Source organism: Chiloscyllium plagiosum, chromosome 6 (genome assembly GCF_004010195.1).
Source record: "Chiloscyllium plagiosum isolate BGI_BamShark_2017 chromosome 6, ASM401019v2, whole genome shotgun sequence".
Taxonomy (NCBI): domain Eukaryota; kingdom Metazoa; phylum Chordata; class Chondrichthyes; order Orectolobiformes; family Hemiscylliidae; genus Chiloscyllium; species Chiloscyllium plagiosum.
Window position 1 is genome coordinate 46037631 of NC_057715.1, and position 23569 is coordinate 46061199.

Genomic DNA, 23569 nt, shown 5'->3' on the forward strand with positions numbered 1-23569 from the left:
TGTTCCATTAAGGCTTTGTGGAAACAGCAAAGACAAGACGCGGACCCAAAACAGAATTTGTTGTCCAGGAAGACACTTCTCAACAATTACCTATGCATTGTAGTAGTGGTCCTTTACCCATTCGAGGCTACGGTCGTGAACGTGGCCGGAGGGTCTCTCCCAGACAACCCCTTCAAACCTGTTTCAATTGTGGCAACCCAGGGCTCGTGTCTGCCTGACCTGAGGCTGCTTTAATTGTGGCCACGCTTTTCGTTGGGCTTCTACTTGCCCTAAACCAAGGAGGCTGATATAGAAATTACCCTCATGACAAATGGGGGAAATTCCCTAACAATAATCACCCTCTGACACAAGCAAGAGGCAGAGCATGACTCACTAATTCTTCACAAAATAACCCCTTTACCCAATGACGACGTAGCATTCCTTTGAAGTCTGTGCCTTACAAGCATGAACTTACAGTCTTTCTTAAAGTTGAAAACAGATAGTATCCCTTTCTGATTGACACAGGAGCCTTAATGTCTTCTGTGAAATTTGACAGGAACCTTCCAATCTCTAAGAAGACCCCAAAATTTCAAGGAGAAACCCACCGTTATCCAGTTTCTGTCTATTTCCAAGGCTATTCCCTGGACCACCGCTTTGTGATTACCACCACATTATCCTGCAAATCTAATGGGACAAGATCGGCTGTGTGCCTTTCAAATCAAACTCGCCTGTTCCCCTGATGGTGTTCAGCTTGACTCTGACTAAGTTGAATGCCTGCTGTATGAGTCCCCTAAACCCCAATGGTGGTCACTTGACCTTGACCCCCAAAAGTTCTGGAAGTCATTTCACCCTTGCTCATGATCAGACAGGCCAAGACCAAATCTCTTGAAGATGTTTTCAGGAATTTATTTGGTACTGAATGGACCATACAGATCCTGGCTCAGGTCATTGGCCGGAGGGTGAAGCAGACTATGTATAAATACCCGTGCTCACCTATGGAAACAGGTAAATACTCAGCCCCTGATATCACCTGTAAGGTCAATCCACCTCATTGTGCTAAAGATTTGGGCCCTTTGGTCCAACGTGCAATCACCAGGGCTGACCCACACTGCTGCTACATCTGCAAACTCTCCAAGGAGGGACAACTATCCTCTATTATACAAATCTTACCTCTCACAGTGCCACACTCCTGCACCATGAAAGTCGGGATGTCCTTGATTTAGTCCACCCTCACGTATGAGCTGAAACATCCTCCCATGTTGGACTTACGGATTGTGAACCCTTTCAGATCACTCTAAAACCAAACGTTACTCTACTATCCATCCACCAATACCAGCTGAAACAACATGCCATACTAAGTCTCACTTCTCTAACTGAGGATTTTCTCTGCCGAGGCATCCTGGTTTTTTTGCCAATCAAACTGTCACACTCCAATTATGGCTGTCCCAAAACCTGGCAAGCCAGACCCGTATAGACTGGTTCAAGACTTAAGAGCTATCAATGCTATTGTACAGCCTCTTCATGCTCTGGTCCCAAATCCAGCTCATATCCTAGCCTCGATACCATCGATGATTGCTATTGATGACCTACAACATGCTTTGTTTCTCTCTGCCTCTTCACGAAGACAGTCAGTACCTATTTGCCTTTACTTTTAAGTACCACCAGTTGACGTGGACTCAACTTCAAGGCTTCATACATTTTCCGACCCTTTTCTCTCAGGCCTTACAGAAACAATTGTGGCCTCTCACTGTTACAGGAGGGTCTGCACTGATCCAGTATGTAGACTACTTCCTTGTTGCCAGTCCAGATGAAGGATCTAATCGCTCAGATGTCACCCTCCTCCTCAACTATCTGAAACACCGGAGTTATGTTGACCCTCCAAAAAAAAAAATCGCAATTGCACAACGCCAGGTAGTTTCTGAGTTTCATCCTGTCAGCTGACTCAGCTGTCTTGAACAGAGCCACATCGCTCCTATTGTCACTTTCCCAGTCCCAAAAACTGTGAAACAGTTTCGCCAGTGGCTGGGCATGGTCAACTTCGGCCGACAATGGATCCCTAACTCTGCCCTTCTCATTAAGATGTTGATCCCTTTTCTTTCCTATGAAGGTACCTTGGAGCTCGCTCAGAGGCAAAGCAAGCATTCAATGAACTTAAACATGCCTTGTCACAAGCTCCAGCTTTAGGAAGACCCCTCTATGACAGGCCTTTCCAACTTTACTGCACTATTCTGGATGACTTCCTCAGTTCTCACTCAACTACATGGAGATCGACACTGCCCGATTGTCTATTTCCCCAGTAAACTTGACTCTTGCCCAAGGACATCCCCGTTGTACTCGAATCCTCAGTTAGTTTATAGTCCGCAGAAAACCTCACACTTCAACATGACATTGTCGTCTACAGTTCTCATGCTGTGATCGCCCTGTTAAGACAACTACAAACTCAACATTTGACTGCTGCTCGCCAAAACCGTTATGACGTTTACCTCCTCAACAACCCTTGACTGACCTTTAAGTACTGTAGCACCATTAATACTGCCGATTTCATTGCACATCCCACGTCACCCTTATCCACTCCAGTTCATGACTATTTTCTCCTCATTAATGAGGGCATCAAAATTCATCCAGATCTTTCTGATGCCCCTATCCCAGACTCTGATACCAACATGTTCACTGATGGTAGTTCTTCTACTGACCATAAAGGTATTCGCGTCTCAGACAATGCAGAGGGTTTTTGACATTTACAGGCACTCCCATTTCTCACTGCCAGCTTGTCTCTGACCTCTTAACTGCACTCCTACTCCCACAACAGGTTTCTGTTATTAAATGTGCTGCGCATACCACTGGCCAATCCCCTGTTGACATTGGTAACCGTGTTGCTGATGAGACCGCAAAAGAAGCCTCTCGCAGCCATCTTTTGATTGTGCCTAAAATGATGAGCCAGACCGAAAGCTTTGATAAGAGTGAGTCAACCTCAGACAACCTAATGCCAACCATTAAAGATGTTGTTGCCTCTGACTCTGAAAAGCTGTTGTGGTCCAAGGCCAGCTGTTATTGTAACCCTGTAACTAAACTTTGGACCACTCCAGCTAGTCAAATTTGTATGTCTGATGCTCTTGCCTTACAGGTCGTTGACTGTCTCCACAATGCTACTCATTGCAGTTCTCACTCAACATCTGACCTTCTCTTGACCACCTGGTAGCACCCTCTCTTTCAGCAGATGGCCCAAACTATCAGTGCTCGATGCCTCACCTGCCAAGAGCACAACCCGGCAAGAGTGTGCCTTGCCCACTGGGGCAGACACCCCTCCCCCAAGAGCCCTTTCAAACCCTTCAATTTGACTTCATTGAGTGGCAAAAGTGTCAGCACTATATGCATGTTTTGGTCATTGTTGATTTTTTTCCCCCAAATGAGTTAAAGGTTACCCCACTTCCAAATGCTACTGCCAAAACCATTGTAAATATTTTGCTCGAGCAGATTATCCCTGTTTTGGTATTTGCTTTTGCCTGTCTTCTGACAATGGTCCTCATTTTATTGGTGATATTAATGAGGAATTATGTTCCCATTTTGGGATCCGCCGCCAACCTCATTGTGCTAATTGCCCACAGGATGCAGGGCTTGAAGCGCTGTAACCAGACTCTGAAAATAAACTTGCTTAATTGACTTCTAAGACAGGTCTTTTCTGGGTTAGTTTATTGTCTTTGGTATTGTTCCACCTACAGTGTATTCCTATGGGTAAAACATACTTGTCCCCAGCCAAAATAGTCTACGGTCGAGCTTTCCGCACGCCTTGGAATGAGGACTCCTCCCCAATTCCACTTCCACCACATGACTGAGGACATGTCCTCCTATGTTCTTTCCTCGACTAAAGTTTTGTGAGGTCTTCACTCCCATATTTGTGCTGCTCATGAGAAGCTCCCTTCCCTCGACATGTTCCAACTGTTGAGCCAGGTTCCTTCGTTCTCATCAAGAATTGGACATGCCGTGGCTTCCAAACTTGATGGGAAGGACCCTTCCGGGTCCTTCTCACCACCCCAACTGGGGAACAGAGAGCAACTGGAATCAAACTACTAAAATATAGCTGCATGTTTCGAATAGTAATTCTTCTTTTTTAGATATCCTAATCTTTGATCCAAAATCGACCGTTATGAAGATTGAACTTACCCTGCTACATGGACTCGTCATCGCCAGCATTGGTGCTCAGGAAGGGACTGTTTACCCATGTGATCCTGAACAACCAGAGACTGTGTACCATTTATGCCTAAAAGATGTAATTGTGTGCCGAGAGACTGATTCCTTCAATGCATGTAATGTTACCAAGAAGGATTGCCACAGTGGACAAATGCATCAAGATGATCAGGCACTTCATTATAGTCTCAATGGTCTTTACCCTATCAAGGTGTTTTGTGTCAGTTTGATTTCAGCTGTGCTATGGGTGGCCCGGGTAAGCCTCGCCCCTATCCAGAGAGGTCTAAATTGGCATGTCGCAAAAGAGAAAAGGGGGAAAATGCTATCTTGCACTAACAATTTGCTTCTTCAAAGTCACAATAAAATATTCAGCTGGGATAAAGTAATCTGTTACGCCCTCACATCATCAAAGGACTCTTTGATCTCTTTCCCCCTCCCGAATCCCAACAGCAGAGTATGGAATATCTCGAAGGCATTTACCAGATAAAATGTTTCTTTTGACTATTACTTACCCCACCTGCTAGTTGCTTGTGGACTTCCTTAATACACTATCCCAACTGTTATGACGGTAAGGGATGGGGGTACACTTACGTATCAACTGCTACTGCTCCCCTGTGGGGCCTCACATTTCATGTGCATGCCTACCGGAGAAGTGTGTCTCTGTTATTGCTGGTATTCAGGCCCTTTGCGGTACGGGTAATGGCACCCACCTTCACTATATACCCCTAAATGGTACCTCCACCTTCCCAATTGTGGGATGGAAGGAACCATTCTGGGACAATAACCGGATCTCTTACCGAAGGACCCACCTCTTTTTATTGAATAGCTTTCACCCTAATTGCTCAGGACAACCATACTTTGTGGCCATGGACTACCTGTATGTCCAGGGTAGACCCAAAGACAGATATGCTTCTTACTGGGAAGCTCCCTCCATTATCTATACTAAACCTGGTTATTATTTTTTCAGTCAATGTTGTGGTTCTTTTCACCGAGCTGGAAATTTGTGTTGCAGACGTTTCGTCCCCTGTCTAGGTGACATCCTCAGTGCTTGGGAGCCTCCTGTGAAGCGCTTCTGTGATGTTTCCTCCAGCATTTATAGTGATTTGTATCTGCCGCTTCCGGTTGTCAGTTCCAGCTGTCCGCTGCAGTGGCCAGTATATTGGGTCCAGGTCGATGTGCTTGTTGATTGAATCAGTGGATGAGTGCCATGCCTCTAGGAATTCCCTGGCTGTTCTCTGTTTGGCTTGTCCTATAATAGTAGTGTTGTCCCAGTCAAACTCATGTTGCTTGTCATCTGAGTGTATGCCTACTAAGGATAGCTGGTCATGTTGTTTCGTAGCTAGTTGGTGTTCATGGATGCGGATCGTTAGCTGTCTTCCTGCTTGTCCTATGTAGTGTTTTGTGCAGTCCTTGCATGAGATTTCGTACACTATATTGGTTTTGCTCATGCTGGGTATCGGGTCCTTCGTCCTGGTGAGTTGTCTGAGGGTGGCTGTTGGTTTGTGTGCTGTTATGAGTCCTAGTGGTCGCAGTAGTCTGGCTGTCAGTTCAGAAATGTTTTTGATGTATGGTAGTGTGGCTAGTCCTTTGGGTTGTGGCAGTCCTCATGGAAGACAGCTAACGATCCGCATCCATGAACACCAACTAGCCACGAAACAACATGAATGGCTATCCTTAGTAGCCACACACTCAGATGACAAGCAAGATGAGTTCGGCTGGGACAACACTACTATTATCGGACAAGCCAAACAGAGAACAGCCAGGGAATTCCTAGAGACATGGCACTCATCCACTGATTCAATCAACAAGCACATTGACCCAGACCCAATATATCGGCCACTGCAGCGGACAGCTGGAACTGACAACCAGAAGCGGCAGATACAAATCACTATAAATGCTGGAGGAAACATCACAGAAGCGCTTCACAGGAGGCTCCCAAGCACTGAGGATGTCACCTAGATAGGGGACGAAACATCTGCAACACAAACTTCCAGCTCGGCGAACAGAACCACGACAACGAGCACCCGAGCTACAAATCTCCCAAACTTTATCAGTTAAGGTAGAGCAAGCAACTTCCTTGTCGCAAGGTTTGTGAAGGCTTGTAGCTCATGTTGAGGTTTAGGGTGTAGGTTTACTCACTGAGCTGTAGGTTTGATATCCAGATGTTTCATTACCTGGCTAGGTAACATCATCAGTGGCGCCCTCCAAGTGAACATAGAACATAGAACATAGAAGAGTACAGCGCAGTACAGGCCCTTCGGTCCTCGATGTTGCGCCGATCCAAGCCCACCTAACCTACACTAGCCCACTATCCTCCATATGCCTATCCAATGCCCGCTTAAATGCCCATAATGAGGGAGAGTCCACCACTGCTACTGGCAGGGCATTCCATGAACTCACGACTCGCTGAGTAAAGAACCTACCCCTAACATCTGTCCCATACCTACCTCCCCTTATTTTAAAGCTATGCCCCCTTGTAATAGCTGACTCCATACGTGGAAAAAGATTCTCACTGTCAACCCTATCTAAGCCCCTAAATCATCTTATACACCTCTATCAAGTCACCCCTAAACCTTCTTTTCTCCAATGAAAACAACCCCAAGTGCCTCAGCCTTTCCTCATACGATCTTTCTGCCATACCAGGCAACATCCTGGTAAACCTCCTCTGCACCCGTTCCAGTGCCTCCACATCCTTCCTATAGTATGACGACCAAAACTGCACACAATACTCCAGATGCGGACGCACCAGAGTCTTATACAACTGCAACATGACCTCAGTACTCCAGAACTCAATTCCTCTACCAATAAAAGCCAGTACGCCATATGCCTTCTTCACCACACTATTTACCTGGGTGGCAACTTTCAAAGATCCGTGTACATGGACACCAAGATCCCTCTGCTCATCCACACTACCAAGTATCCGACCATTAGCCCAGCACCCTATCTTTGTAGGAGGTAAGTGTCACCACTAGTGTCCCTGCTGACTTAATCGGCAGGAACTGCACCCAATTCCAGCTCCTCAAAAACCATGTTAGGGAACTGGAGCTTGAGGTGGTTGAAGTTTGGATTATTTGGGAGGCGGAGGAGGTAATTGAAAGGAGTTACAGGGAGGTAGTCATGCCTTGTGGCCGCTCCCGTCAATAACGAGTATACACGTTTGGATACTGTCGGGGGGGACAATTTACTAGGGGTAATCCATGGGGTACAGCTCTCTAGCACAGAGACTGTGTGTGTTGCTGCAAAGGGAAGGAGGCAGATGAGCAGAGCATTAGTTATTGGGGACTCCATAGATTAGATTAGATTCCCTTCAGTGTGGAAACAGGCCCTTCGGCCCAACAAGTCCACACCAACCCTGCGAAGAGTAACTCACCCAGTCCCATTTCCCTCCGACTAATGCACCTAACACTATGGGCAATTTAGCATAGTGAATTTAGCATGGCCAATTCACCTGGCCTGCACATCTTTGTGATTGTGGGAGGAAACCGGAGTATCCATGCAGTCACAGGGAGAATGTGCAAACTCCACACAGTCACCCGAGGCCAGAATCGAACCTGGGACCCTGGTGCTGTAAGGCAGCAGTGCCAACCACTGTGCCACTGTGCCGCCCAAAGCACTTTGATGATAGTGACCACAATTCAATTATGTTTACGTTAGCGATGGAAAGGGATAGCTATGTGCTGCAGGGCAAGAGTTATTGCTGGGGGGAACATAATTGAGATGTGATTAGGAAAGATAAGGATGCATAGAATGGGGAAGGAAACTGCAGGGGATGTGCACAATTGAAATGTGGAGCTTATTCAAGGAATAGCTACTGTGTGTCCTGGATAAATACGTACCTGTCAGGCAAGGAGGAATTGGTTGGGCAAGGGAGCTGTGCTTTAGTAAAAAAGTTGAATCTCTTGTCAAGAGGAGGAAGAAGGCTTATGTTAGGATGAGACATGAAGCATCAGTTAGGGCACTTGAGAGTTACAAGGGAAGACTTAAAGAGAGAGCTAAGAAAAGCCAGGAGGGGACATGAGAAGTCATTGGCAAGTAGGATCAAGGAAAACCCTAAAAGTTTCTAAAGGTATATCGGGAATAAAAGAATGACTAGAGAAAGATTAGGGCCAATCAAGGGTAGTAGTAGGAAGTTGTGCTGGGAGTCTGAGGAGATAGGGGAAGCGTTAAATGAATATGTTTTGCCAGTAATCACACTGGAGAAAGACAAGGTTGTCAAGGAGAATACGAAGTTGCAGGCTACGAGACTAGACGGGATTGAGGTGCACAAGGAGGAGGTTTTAGCAATTCTGGAAAGTATGAAAATAGATAAGTCCCCTGGGCCGGATGGGATTTATCCTAGGATGATCTGGGAAGCTAGGGAGGAGATTGCACAGGCTTTGGTTTTGATCTTTATGTCGTCATTGTCTACAGGAATAGTGCCAGAAGACTGGAAGATAGCAAATGTTGTCCCCTTGTTCAAGGAGGGGAGTAGAGACAACCCTGGAAATTATAGACCAGTGAGCCTTACCTCGGTTGTGAGTTAAGTGTTGGAAAAAGTTATAAGAAATACGACTTATAACCATCTAGAGAAGAATAAGTTGATTAGGGATAGTTAACATGATTTTGTGAAGGGTAGGTCATGCCTCCCAAACCTTATTGAGTTATTTGAGATGGTGGCCAAACAGGTGAGGGTAAAGCAGTTGATATGGTGTATATGGATTTCAGTAAGATGTTTGATAAGATTCCCCATGTTAGACTTGTGTACCCTGGTGGCTAACTTTCTTCCTGTTTGTCCTATGTAGTGTTTGTGGCAGTCCTTGCATGGAATTTTGTAGATGACGTTGGTTTTGTCCTTGGGATGTACTGGGTCTTTTAAGTTTGTTAGTTTTTGTTTGAGAGTGTTGGTGGGTTTGTGTGCTACTAGGATTCCGAGGGGTCTTAGTAGTCTGGCTGTCATTTCTGAAACTTCTTTGATGTATGGTAAGATGGTTAGGGTTTCTGGCTGTGTTTGGTCTGCTTGTCGTGGTTTGTTCTTGAGGAATCTGCGCACTGTATTTTTTGAGTATCCGTTCTTCTTGAATACGCTGTGTAGGTGGTTCTCCTCTGTTTTCCGAAGTTCGTCTGTGCTGCAGTGTGTGGTGGCTCGTCGGAATAGTGTTCTGATACAGCTTTGTTTGTGTGTGTTGGGATGATTGCTGGTATAGTTAAGTATTTGGTCAGTGTTTGTCGGTTTTCTGTATACGCAGTTTTGTACTTCTCCGTTGTCCTTTCTTTCAACTGTGACGTCCAGGAATGCGAGTTTGTTGTAAGTTTCTTCCTCCTTGGTGAACTTTATGCCTGTGAGGGTGTTGTTGATGATGTTAAATGTCTCTTCTATCTTGTTTCGTTTTGTGATGACAAATGTGTCGTCTACGTAGCGGACCCAGATTTTTGGTTTGATGGTTGGTAGGGCTGTTTGTTCTGCTATGAATCCTGATAGTGGAGATCCCATGGGTGTGCCATTGGTTTGTTTGTAGACTATGCTGTTGAAAGTGAAGTGGGTGGTGAGGCACAGGTACACTAGCTTCATGATGTTTTCGTTGATAATGTGGTTGATGGTGATTGGTGTGTGTGTGATGGTCTCTTCTAAAAGTGTGGTAAGTGTTTCCTTTGCCAGGTCGATGTTGATGGACCCTCTCTTCCTCGTATCCCTACACATGGATGAAAAAAACCCACCATTTCGACTGGGACAACACATCTAACCTGGGACAGGCTAAGCAAAGACACGCCAGAGAATTCCTAGAGGCCTGGCACTCCAACCACAGCACCATAAACAAACACATAGATCTAGATGCCATCTATTTACCCCTCAGAAAATGAACAGGAAATGACATCATCACAAACCCCAGGAACCCCATCCAGGAGAAAGATATAAATAGAAAGCAGGAGACAACAGCTTCGCTTCACTTGGAGGTCGCCACTGATGATGTTACCTAGCCAGATAATGAAACGTCTGGATATCAAGCCTACAGCTCAGCGAGCAAACCTACACCCTAAACTTCCTTGTTCTTGATGAAATTGGTGCTGCAGCTGTGGGGATACTTTTCCAGACTACTGTTCCCTGTCCAATTACCTGGGAACGGGATTGGGGTTTCCCTACCAAACATTCAGTTTCGCCTGAATTCTGCACGCATTGGGCAGCAGTAAAGCTCAGTTTGTGGACTACGCATTTCTTAGTACATTTTCCTTAGGAGGATCTGCAGGAATTATTAGCCATCAAAACCGAAACTCTTATTTGTGGTCTCACCCTCTTGGGCAACGAGACAGCCTCAGCCTTAGCAGGAGTTAAGGACATGCTCTCAGAATTACGTCTATTTTCACAGCAAAACCGGTACGCCCTCGACTATCTACTCGCCAAGGAGGGTGGGGTTTACGCCATAGTAAAGGGCAAGTTTATGATGGGGGTTACTGATCTCAACAAGAACATTACCAAGAATGTAGATAACATCCACACCTTCATAAATCAAATGATAGAAGGCACTGCACGGGGAGATTAGGGTTTTGGCTCATGGTACAACTGGTTGATAAATCTGGCCATGTATATTGACATTATTTTAATTTGTCTTTTTGCTGACATTGCTATGATTAAATGTATTATTACCAAGCTAACAACTTCCGTTGACAACATCGGTCCCTCCCAGAAGATGCTTCTTCTCGGTCTAAATGAAGATGAGGAGGTACAATTGCTTACACCTACTTCCTCCTCAGAGGAGAAGGAAGTATGGCAATCTCTAGTGTCCATTCGACTGGACTGATCTAATCCATGCCCTCCCATCCTATGGTGTGGTCATTGAATTACCAAAGCGGGGAGATGAGGATCTGAAAACTGAATGCAGGCTGAGGCAACTAGTTGTTGTCAGGAACAACTGCTTAACAGATGCTTTTAATAACTTAGATGGTAATAAAATGGCTACTCTATGCAAATAACATGACAAAATGGCTTCTAGGCTGCAAATTGACAAATCTGCAAAAAGCTGCATAATTTGTCTTTTAATTCTGCTTTAGCTGCATATTGAGTAACCACAATCTGCTTCAACAGAGATTAGCACACAATGCTTATTTTTCAGCATAGAAATAACTAGACTAGGTAACTGACCTTCAAATGCAGGTGCAAAGACACAGTTAGTGAGATAATGAAGGTCCGAGTGTTGGAAAACAAAGTTAGTCCCAGGAAATATCATTAGACCAAGTAACTGTCAAATAAAGCCATATTGTATATTGATTGGTAATTGTCTGAATGTACTATGCGATCATAGCCTGTGCCTTTAAGAAATGTATAAAAATATCTTTGTTTTAAGCCATGTGAGCAGCTCCTCTGAAGAACACAGAAGTGTTTAACCTCTGTTTCTGGGAGATCAATGCTTCACCGTATGAAGAAATAAAAAGAATGAAATCTTAAAAATCAGACTGATTGTGAGTGTTTATTGACCGACTGCGGAACCGAGAGATCCTGCCACGGGTCCAGATGCTCATGGTGACAGGATACCGACCTCTGTAGAGATTTTTCAGCTCTGTATAAAATAGGATCCACAATTCTCCAACTAGCTCATTGACTGGTCTCTTACTCTTGTTTGAAAATTTCTGTTCCTCATAATTGTAAATTCATTTTGAGCCTTTTCAGATTTTATATGAATTACTGCAAAGCCGCATTGGCCAAGGCAAGATTTGTAACAGAATTAGATAGGAGCACATTGCTGCATTTTTCTACATGTGGTGAGCAGAGAAACTCAATTTGCCAATTAAGGGGAAACTATAATTTGTCGTATTAATTCAGCAACTTCCCTCAATAACTTTCAACTCCTTATCCTATCAAATGTGCTGAACAACTAGACACAGATTTCTGGACATAGAATCTGGAACAGGTACCCTGACAACTTTACCTTGCTACTAGCTGTGAGGAGCCACCGTCTTGCTCAGCACCAAACTGCATCTCAGGATATAATCCAGCCACACAAACCCCTTTATCCATAGACATTGGAAAATGTTGGAGCCAACACCTCACAACCATAATAGTGCCTCTCTGATCCACTTGTAGGACACATAGGAAACATAGACTTTCATTGTAGGGCACACCAGCAGCTATCATTAAAAGACTGATGACAGAACACTTTGCACACACAGGAAAAGGAACCCAACTCATTGTCCCGAATTGGATCAGGTTGCATCTCTGGGCTGCTCGTTTGTTTTTTCAGCATTCACTCAATTAGCATGTACCAACATGCTTGCAGCATATTTGCCTTGTCATGCTGTGACGTTCCCTGAGCATATTGGTACTTCAGCCAGAACTAAAGGATATGTTACATTTCACTGGGACAGTGCACTGGAAGTCAGGCCTATTATTCTTGGAATTGTCATAAAAGTCAAACATTTTATAGAAGTACACAAAGTTCCCCAATTTACCTGTCTTTTTATAATCAGTTTGACAGAAAGCACCAGGTTTCTGTACTTAGCAAAAATTACTGTTTATTATATAAATAAGTAGATTTTAGCTACAGGTGAACAATTACGAACCATCAACTGATAACTCGCCCAGTTTAAAGCTGCCGTTGTAAAAAATCCAGACAGTCACAAGATAACGTTATGAGTGGAAAGAAAATCTGGAAAGGTAAATCAATAGTCCCTGTCCTCACTTAGACCATCCTTTTGCCACATTGGGAAACATCTCTTGGTACTTTTACCTGTCTGCTGGAGATACAAAGCAGCTAGCTCTCAATAATGAACTGATTGGTTAACAGCAACAGCTTACAGCAACTGGTGAGGGAAAATAAATTGGTTCTATTTACTGGCAGTGTTTGCTGTCACTGGCAACAGCAGGCATGCTCATTGGAGAAGACAAAATTCCTCACACAAACCTCATCACAGAGACTATGACATTGTGTGCAAATACACTAATTGCGCATGACCATGTGACAGGGAGCATCTTGGATCTGTGATGCAAGGAGGAGCCAAGAGGCCTTCTCCCCCATGTCTCCCTTCCCCATTCCTCTCACTCTCTTACCTCCCCTCAACCTGTCACAATCTCTTCTCCTGTACCATCTTGACCTCTCACCCCCCCCCCCACACTGTGCATCTCAATGTCTAATTCCTCTCTGCTCCTTTCCCCAGAAATCTGCACATGAGATTTAATATGGTGTATTGCGCACATTTGTCACTGCCAGCAAATGCAGCATCTTTAATGTTTTTTTTTAAATCAGAGACAAACAGTACCTCCATTTCCATAAATTTTAAAGCTTCTGACCTCAGTGGTCACAGACAAGCTGATCATCAACTCGGAAGCCAATGACAATTGTTGGAAAGCAGAAAGTCTTTATCATCGACAACCGGCCATCACCGGTTCACCTACTTGTTGCCAGCTGAATCATGTTTTCTACACAATTTTCTGGTCTAGCTCATCTACTGGAATTCTCCCAATTGCATGAACTAACAATTATGTACATTGCACTTACAATAAGTATTTACTTTAAAGAGATCAACCTCTTCAACAATCCTTGACTTTAAAACCAGCTATTCTCCAATTTCAGTCTGTAATCAAAAATACAATTAACAAGTACAGTCTTTACAGATATTAGTACAGTAGTGTCGTATTGATGTGTTTTGCGTTGGCACACAGACTGCTTGTCATGCTAAAACATACCCATTTGTATAGGGATTGAAGTGATGGCTTTATTTATGAATGACACACCAAGATATCAATCTTACATATAAAGTATATGTTAGGTACCTGCATGACAAACGCGCAGCATACTTAAGCAACCAAGTGACCAAATTGAAAAGTGGATAGGGGCAAATGTTCAGTCCTGTCAAGGCGGTGGGGAGGGGGGTTATGCTGCGGTCTGTTGTTGGCGGGGGGGGGGGGGGGAAAGAGAGGTGGAGGGGAGGAGGTGATGGTCTTGATACCTTCAGTCATAAGCACATTCTGCTCACTATCCAGGGAGACTTGGCCCTGCTCAGTCGTGTGCCTAACCCAAGGTCAGGGGATCTGTTTGACCACTTCTGGGGAGTGGGAAATCTTCAGCCTTGTAGGACCAACACCAGTAGTGTATCATTTGGGGATTTGAAAACACAGGGATCTAGTCAGTCATATCTAAGGCTGTTCATTGAAGGTGACCACAGGCTACTGTCTTGTGGGCCCAGGTGTTCATTGTTGAAATGTGTCCAAGGGAGGCCTATAAGGGCAGAGGAAGAATTAAAGGAGGAACAAAGAGCAGGTGGATGTCATTAAAGTGTAATGTTAGGGTTGAGGAAGACAGTTCAAGTGGTTGGTATGCACATGGAGATAATGTCGAAATTGTCTAGAAGAGTAGGGTGAGGTAAAAGGGGATGTAAAACTGTGTTTTGCTACATGGAAAATAGGCAGAGCCCTGTACTCAGTGTCTATTTGACCAGTGATCCCTGTCATCACTTGCAAAATGCAACTGGAAAGTGGCTAGGACAATGTCCATGGTGAGTGGAGTTGGTGTCAGCTCAATGAGTGAAAGGATTGGGTCATGTCTGCTGAATGCTAGGATATTAAAGGGGCAAATACATGTTGCATGCTTTAGCAAATTCCAGGTATTTCTTATTTCCAATCGTTTCCTTGCTCACTTGCAATGCATGCAGATTTAATGTGCACAGACCTTAAATTCTGGTCAAAGACAAATTGCACATTGCCACAGGTACTTGCAAATCAAACATTATATTCTCAGTGAAGCACAAATTAGTAGTAATAACTTAAAAGGAGGGGAAACCTGGTTAAAAGCATCCCATCATTTGTGAAGCTTCTGAAGTGCTGAGGGAAGAGGGGAACAAAGCTGCATTATAAGACCAGAAGAAATAGGAACAAGAGCAGACCCACATAAGTCTGCTTCCCCATTCAATAAGATCACGGATGATTTGACATTCCTCACATCTGCTTTCTTGCTTTTTTCCACCTACCTATTTATCTCAGCCTACAAAAAGGACTCTGCCCCCACAGTTCCAAAGAAACTCAACCCAGAGAGAAGAAATACCCTCTTATCTCAGAGTAAACATGTGGAAATTTAAGACAATGCCCTCTGGTAACAGACTCTCCGATGAGGGGAAATATCATCTCTGCATTTATCCTGTCAAACCACTTAAGAATCATGTTTCAATGAAATCATCTTTCATTCTTCTAAACTCGTGAGTAGAGTCTCAACCTGTTTCATCTTTGCTCATAAGACAATCCTTTCATATTGGAGATCATCCTATTGAACCTTCTCTGAACTGTCTCCAATCAAACAATATCTTTCCTTAAATAAGGGGACCAAAACATCTCCCAGTACATCACATCTGGTCTCATCAGAACCTTGTACAGCTGCAGTAAGACTTTCCTACTCTTACACTGCAACCACCTTGAAATAAAGGCAACATTCCATTAACCTTCCAGATTACCTGCTGCACCTGTGTGCTTGCTTTTCGTGCTTCATACACAAGTATCCCCAAATCCCTTTGTACTGCAGCTTTCCTCATTCAAATAATGCTCTGTTCTTCTCTTCTACCTTCCAAAATGAACAACTTCACATTTTCTACATTGTAATCCATTTGCCAACTTTTTGCCTACTTATTAAACCTATCAATTCCTTTGTGTATACTGTTTGTATCCCCTCACAAATTTTTGTGTCATCTGCAAATTTGGCTACGGTACATTTCCTTGCTTCCAAAAGTCATTAATCTATATTGTAAATAGTTGTAGTCTCAGAACTCATCCCTGTGGAACCCCGTTGTTTACAGGTTGCCAACCTGAAAAAGAACTCATTCCATTCACTCTTTCCTGCCCATGAGCCAATTTTCCATCCACGCCAATATACTACTTCCAAACCCATAGGGCTCTTATTTTATGACTCAACCCTTTGTAAGGTACCTTGTGAGATGCCTTCCAGAAGTCCATATAAACACATCCAGTGGCTCCTCTCTATCCACCTTGGTTGAGTGTTTCTCAAAAAAAACTTAAATGAATTAGTAAAAACACATTTGGGGATCTGAAAACACAGAGCCAAGCTGACTCTGCTTGATTAATTATAATTTTCCAAATGTGGAGCTTTTATTTTCTTTATAATTGGTGACAACATTTTTCCCAACAGAAGATGTTAGGTAATCATCCCATAGTTACCCACTTTTTGCCTCCTTCCATTGTCACAACGGCATCCAGTACTTCTCCAGACTCCAAGGATGTTTGGAAAATTATAACCAATGCACTTACTAACTCTGAGGTTACTTCTTTTAAGACTCTCAGGTGCAAGCCAACAGGGCCAGGGGACTTTGTTACCTTGAATCCATTAATTTGTCTAAAATTACTTCTCGTATGTGCTATTTAATTCTTCCCCCATATTCTTTAGCATTAATGGGATATTCAAAGTCTCCCACCAAAAAGACTGATGCAAAACATCTGTTTAATCCCTTTGCCAATTTCTTGTTGCCAAAAATGGTCTCCTCACATTCATTTTCTCAGGGGCCTATGTCACTTTGACCTCTCTCTTGCTTTTTACATATTTTAAGAAGTTCTTATTGTCAGTTTTTATACCACACTAGTTTGCTGTCATAGCTTATTTTCTCTCTGTATTATCTTTAAGTTCTCTTTTGCTGGATTTTAAATTTATCCCAGTCTTCAGATCTATTGCTGACTTTTGCCTCCTTCTTTGTTTTTTCTTTCAATTTTATACTCTCCTTAACTTTCTTGTTAAGCCATGGTTGGTTTATCCCTCTCTTAGAATCTTTTCTCCTTACTGGGATATATTTTTGATAAGAGTCATTAATTACCTACTCAAATGTCTGCTACTGCATGCTTACTGTCTTTCTTGCTTATCTGTCTGCCTAGTCCACTTTAGCTGGCTCAGATTGCTTAGGATTGAGAAGGAAACATTAAGGTTCTGCTGGTGAACATATCAATATAAACATTTATCTGACAGCAACAACATTTCCATTTCATATTATTTTGCAATTTGTGAAATAAATTTGCTAACCCTCCAGGATTGGTTTGGAGTCTCCAGACATTGAAGATGAATTCCCAATACACACTTGTGTGCAACCCTTAAGAAAAATCATAGCTAAAGCAAACAAAAATACATTTATTCTTAGCATTTAAGTGATGCTGCCATCTAAATGGGTGTAGAAAAGCAGCGCAACACAACTATTAATGGGTTGGCCAACTAATGGCTAGTGTGGGACAAGCAAAACTCCCAGGAATATATTTAATCATTGTGGGCACCCCTAATCATTAAAAGGTCAAATAAGTATTTGGTGAGACACAGACCATACCAGTTCATGTATCTTTTCCTGAGGTAGGATCAAAACGGTGTTCTTTTTGAAGATGTTTGTACCAACCAGTTTTTCATCCACATGTACAGAATGGGCGTTAACTATTCACTTTGTCCATTAGCAGTGAGGCCCCCGACCTTAAATCAACATTACTAGGAAGAACAATAGAGATCATTTTGATCAGCCTCACCGTTTCATTAAAAAAAGAACGTTTTTCAAAAAGGGCGGAATTGGAGGTGAAGGGGGTACGCACTACACCCCGATCCCATTGGCTGAGACGTCGACCCGGTCCCCAATCGGAACAGAGAATCCGTTTTGTTCCAGACAGTGTGAAGACACGTCATGTGGCGGTTGGTCAAAACTACAGGATTGGAGCAATCAGAGCTGCAGATAAACTGGTTACCGCGGTAAACCTTGACGATAAACTGGTCAGAGCGAGAATAAACCTGGCATGTATAAATTGTTTGGAGTTGGAAATGAGCCGGGATACACGCCATAAATAAAGTGGTCAGTGGGACTGAACTACAAATAATCCAGGGAGCGGGATAGGTCCAGAGAGAAATCGGTCTGAACCGGTTAGAACGGGGATAACAGCTTGCAAAGAGATAGAACTAGTTGTAGGTATTGAATGGATAGATTGGTTAGCCATTCAGCGGAGTTTAAATTGAAAAGGGGATGGGGGAAAGAGAGTGCAAGAGAATTAACCATGGGGATGGAGGAAGGAGGAGCGGCAAGACATGGGAGAGGTTAACTGTTTAGACATGGAGAATTATTCGATTAGAACAGATAGTCAATTGCTAAGGGAGTGAGATTTACTGGTTAGAGCAAGAGGATTCGTGATTAAAGTGGCTGTAAGGAAGAAAGAAACCATAACCAGTTATGGTTAGAACAGACGATTAACTGGTTGAGAGTGGGATTGGGATAACAGACTAAGCCATTCTGTGATGAAAAATTCCACAGGTCCAGTACTCTTTGGATTCACCTTGCATCGAGTCTGCCCAACCCTGTTAGAGTTTTATAAATTTCAATCAGATCCTCATCATTTTTCTGAACTCTAATGAATACAGACCCAATCGAACCAACCTCTTCCCATAGAGCATCCCTGCCATCCCCACTATCATCTTAATTAATATCTGCTGCAGTCCTTCTGTGCAAGATTTTTGGTAGAAAGATCAAAACTTCACTCAATACTCCTGATTGGTCTCATCAAAGCCCTGTAAAACTGCAGTAAAACATTCCTTCTCCTGAACTCTTGTATTAAAGGCCAACCTATAAATTGCCTTAATTGCTTGCTGCACCTGCCTCTCTACTTGCATTGACTCAGTGACGAGCATTGTAACCCCACAGCACCAGGAACTTTGGGTGAACTTGTGTGAAGTTTGCACATTCTCTCTGTGTCAATGCGTGAATTCCTCTGAGTCCTCTGGTTTTCTCCCACAGTCCAAAGATGTGCAGGTTAGGTGGATTGGCCATGCTAAAATTGTTCATAGTGTCCAGGGATGTGCAGATTGGGTGGATTAGCCATGGAAAATGCAGGATTATGGGGATGGGTTAGCAGGGCAGGCCTGGGTGGGATGCTTTTTGGAGGATAGGTGTGGATTGGACTGGATGGGCCATCTGGCCTTACTCAATGTATGAATTCTGTGACTGGTGCACAATGCCTTTGCATATCCATATGTTCCCTATATTCCTTAAATAATATTCCTCCTTCCTGTTTTTCTCTCTTAAGTGTAAAGCTTCATATTTACCCACATTGTATGACATCTGCCACTGAATTCAACTTGTCTAACCATCTTGAAGCTTCCCTGTCTCCTTCTTACAGCTCACAATCCTGCCCAGGTTTCTGTCATTAGCAAACTTGGAAGTGTTACTTTTGGGTTCCCCCATCCGGGTCATTTATATAAAGTGTGAATTGCTGGGCTCAAGCACTGACCCTTGAAGTACACTACTCGTCACTACCCACCACTTACAAAACTACCCACTTTCTGTTTTCTATCTGCCAGTCAATTCTTGGTCCATGCTGATATGTTACCCCCTATCCCATGACCTATAATTTTACCCTAACGTCTTCTGAGGGACCAGATTAAAAGCCTTCAGAAAATCCTAATACACCACATCCACTAGTTGTCCACCTGTAAGGTTGACCAAATGTTCTGTTATCATGTCTTTTATTATAGATTTGAGCATTTCATCTCTACTGATGTAGGATTTTTTCTTGTTCTTCCCTTTCCATTTTTAAATAGTTTAATCAAGTTCAACTTGTTCTAACCAAGGAAGGGAGAGAAATGACATTAAACCGTTTAGTCGGGATTAACTAAAGGAGTAAACCAGAAATTAACCTGTTTGTCCAGCCACAAGGTGAGTTTGTTGATCCACTGTGCCCTAAGCATATAAGTTCCATTAGAGCACATAGCATCAAACAGTGCAGAAGAGGCCCTTTAGGCATTGGGTCTACACCAATACATCAGAAACACCTAACATTCAACCTAATCCCATTTACCAGCATTTGGTTTATAGTTACTGTAATCCCACATATTATGACAGCCAAGTGTCATCCAGGTACTTTTTAGTAGATGTGAAGTAACTCACCTCCACCACCTTCGTAGGCAGTGCATTCCTGACTGTTACCATCCTCTGGATGAAGAAGATTTTCCTCGCATTCCCCCCAAACGTCCTGCCCCTCATCTTGAACCTATGTCCCCTTGTGATTGACCTTTCAACTGAGGGAAACAGCTGCTCCTTATATGTTCTGTTCATGCCTTTCATAATCTTGTGCCTTTCATAATCTCAATCACATCGCTCATCAGTCTTCTCTGTTCCAAGAAAACAACCGAAGCCTATCTAAACTTTCCTCATAACTTAAATTTTCTATCCCAGGCAGCATCCTGGTGAATCGTCTCTGCACCCCCTCCAGTACAGTTACATCCTTCCTGTAATGTGGCAACCAGAAATGCACACAGTATGCTAGCTGTGATTTCACCAAATTCCACACAATTCCATTACGACTTCCCTGCTTTTGTAATCTATGCCTTGATTGATAAAGCAAGTCTCACAAGTCTTTTTTTCACCACCTTACTAACATGCCCTTCTGCCTTCAGAGACCCATGGCCAAAGATGCCAAGGTCCCTTTGTTCCATAAACTTTCCTGGTATCATGTTGTTTATTGAATACTTTCTTGTCAAATTATTCCTTTCAAAGTGTATCATCTCCCAATTTTCAGGGTTGAATTCCAAATGCCACTTAGCTGCCTATTTGACCATCCCGTCTATATTTTCTCATAGTCTAAGACACTCAACCCTCACTGTTAATCAACCAACCAATCTTTGTGTCATCCACAAAAGTTTTAAACCAACCCTCCACACAGTAGTTAGTCATTTGTATAAATGACAAATAATAGAGGATCCAGCACAGACCCCTATGGTATACACTGGACACTGAAGTCACTAAAACAACCTTCTGTCATCGCACTCTGTCTCCAACAGCTGAGCCAGTTTTGATTACATTCTATCAAATTACCCTGTATCTCATGCATTTGCCCTCTTGATAAGTCTCCTATGTGGGATCTTGTCAAAGGCTTTGTTAAATCTCTGTAAACTACATCAACTGCACTAACTTTCATCTACTTGGTCACCAAATCAATCAAGTTTGTTAGGTTTGCCCGCCCTCTGACAAAGCAATTGATCAAGTTTTACCTCTCCAAGTGGAGACAGATGCTGTCCTTCAGAATTTTCTCCAGTAGTTTCCCTCCTATTATGTGAGAGTCATTGGTCTGTAATTCTCTAGCTTATCTTTACAACCTCTCTTAAATATTAGAACCATTTTAGCTGTTCTCTTGCACCTCCCCATGGATACAGAAGATTTAAAAAATTGGTTAGTGCCTCTGCAATCTCCTCCCTTGCCTCCTACAGCAGCCTGGGACACAATTCATCTGGCCCTAGAGATTTATCTACCTTTAATCCTGCCAACACTCCCAATACCTTGTCCTTCCCTATGTCAATTTGCTGAAGCACCTCAGTGTCTCCCCTGGGTTCCATACCTTCATCCTCTCTCGAGTAAAAACACTTGTAAAGTATTGGTTTAACACTCTGCCAATGCCCCCTGGCTCCTGATTGCGCCCTTGGACTCTGATGGGCCCTACTCTTTCCCCAGTTATCCTGCCTTCCTAATGATATACTTATAGAATGTCTTGTGATTGTCTCTACTTGTAGCAGCCAGAACTTTCTCATATCCACTGTTTGCTTTCCTAATTGCTTTCATAAGCTCCACTCTGTACATTCTGTAGTCCATTATTGCCTCTGCTGATTTGTTCCCCTTGTACCTGCTAAAAGCTTATCTTTTCCTTTTCATTGTATCCTGAATATCTCAAGGTTTTGTGGGCTGTTATTGTTCCCTAACACCCTAGAGGGAACATGGCGGACCCATTACCTTTTGAACACCATTGCTTTTCTGTAGATTTCCCCAGTTGTAGCTGTCCCCAGTCTACCTTGGCCACGTCTTGCCTTATTTTTAAAAAATATGCTGTCCCAATCCAAAATGTATTTTTTGTTTTGTGACTTGTCTGTTTCTTTGGCCACAGTAAGCTCAGATTTTACCATGTTGTGATCACTATCACTAAAATGCTTCCCAAGTACCATCACAACCACCTGTCCAGCTTCCTTTCTCAGAATTAGGTCTGGAACAGCTCCATCCCTTGTTGGACCCTCTGTGTATTGGCCTAAAAACGTCTGTACACATTTCAAGAAATCCATCCTATCCAAGCCCTTAACACTATGCTTAACACTATGGGAAAGTTGAAATCATCTACTATAATTACCCTTTTGTTATTATTTTTACAAATATCTGTGAAATGTGCACAAATTTGCTCCTCAATTTCCTGCCGACTCTCTGGGGATTATAATGAACAGCTAGCAATGTGGCTGACCTTTTAATAATTCCTAAGCTGTATCCAGAAAGTTTCATTCGATGCCCCTTCAAGATATCATGATCTTAAAGTATAACTGTCTCCTTAACTAATAATGTAATGCCTCCTCTTTTAGCCCTTCCTTTGTCTTGCTTGAAGATTCCACATCTCAGAATGTTGGTTGCCAGTCTTGCCCCTCCCTCAACCACATCTCTGTAATGGCTACTATATCACACTTCCATGTGTCAATCTTCACCCTAAACCTATCCTTTTAACCTGTCAAACTCTTGGTATTAAAGACTGTCTAGCCTTGCCTTATTCCCTTGAAACTTAATACAGCTACACTCCCTCTAACTTGATTGTTTTACTGATTGGTTCTGTGCCCCTATTCTGCAAATAATCTGGGTCTCTTCCCCCTGCTGAATTAGCTTAAACTCCTCCCGAAAGCAAGAGTAAACCATCCAGCAAGAATGTTGATCCCACTCTGGTTCACATGTAGACCATTCTTCTTGCACCTTTCCCAGAAATGATGCCAAAGATCCAGCAATCTAAATCCATCCCTCCTGCACCAACACTTGAGCCACGCATTCAGGTGCACTGTACCCACTAGCACATGGCACTGGGAGTACATAGAACATAGAAGAATACAGCGCAGTACAGGCCCTTTGGCCCTCGATGTTGCGCCGATCCAAGACCACCTAACCTATACTAACCCACTATCCTCCATATACCTATCCAATGCCCGCTTAAATGCCCATAAAGAGGGAGAGTCCACCACTGCTACTGGCAGGGCATTCCATGAACTTACGACTCGCTGAGTGAAGAACCTACCCCTAACTTCAGTCCTATATCTACCCCCCCTTAATTTAAAGCTATGCCCCCTTGTAATACCCGACTCCATACGCGGGAAAAGGTTCACACTGTCAACCCTATCTAACCCCCTAATCATCTTGTACACCTCAATCAAGTCACCCCAAACCTTCTTTTCTCTAATGAAAACAGCCCCAAGTGTCTCAGTCTTTCCTCATACGATCTTCCTTCCATACCAGGCAACATCCTGGTAAACCTCCTCTGCACCCGTTCCAGTGCCACCACATCCTTCCTATAGTATGGCGACCAAAACTGCACACAATATTCCAGATGCGGCCGCACCAGAGTCTTATACAACTGCATCATGACCTCAGGACTCCAGAACTCAATTCCTCTACCAATAAAAGCCAGTACGCCATATAC

General features: G+C 43.3%; 1 protein-coding gene across 1 annotated transcript in view; it reads left to right on the top strand.

The window, feature by feature from the left end:
- Positions 1–23569, top strand: part of LOC122551042 (zinc finger protein DZIP1-like) — a 278342-nt gene that overhangs the window by 3564 nt on the left and 251209 nt on the right. Inside the window, exons 2-3 of the mRNA XM_043692685.1 lie at positions 2789–2939; positions 4092–4283. Of these exons, the coding sequence (XP_043548620.1) occupies positions 2789–2939; positions 4092–4283 (343 nt within the window). The remainder of the gene's footprint in view (positions 1–2788; positions 2940–4091; positions 4284–23569) is intronic.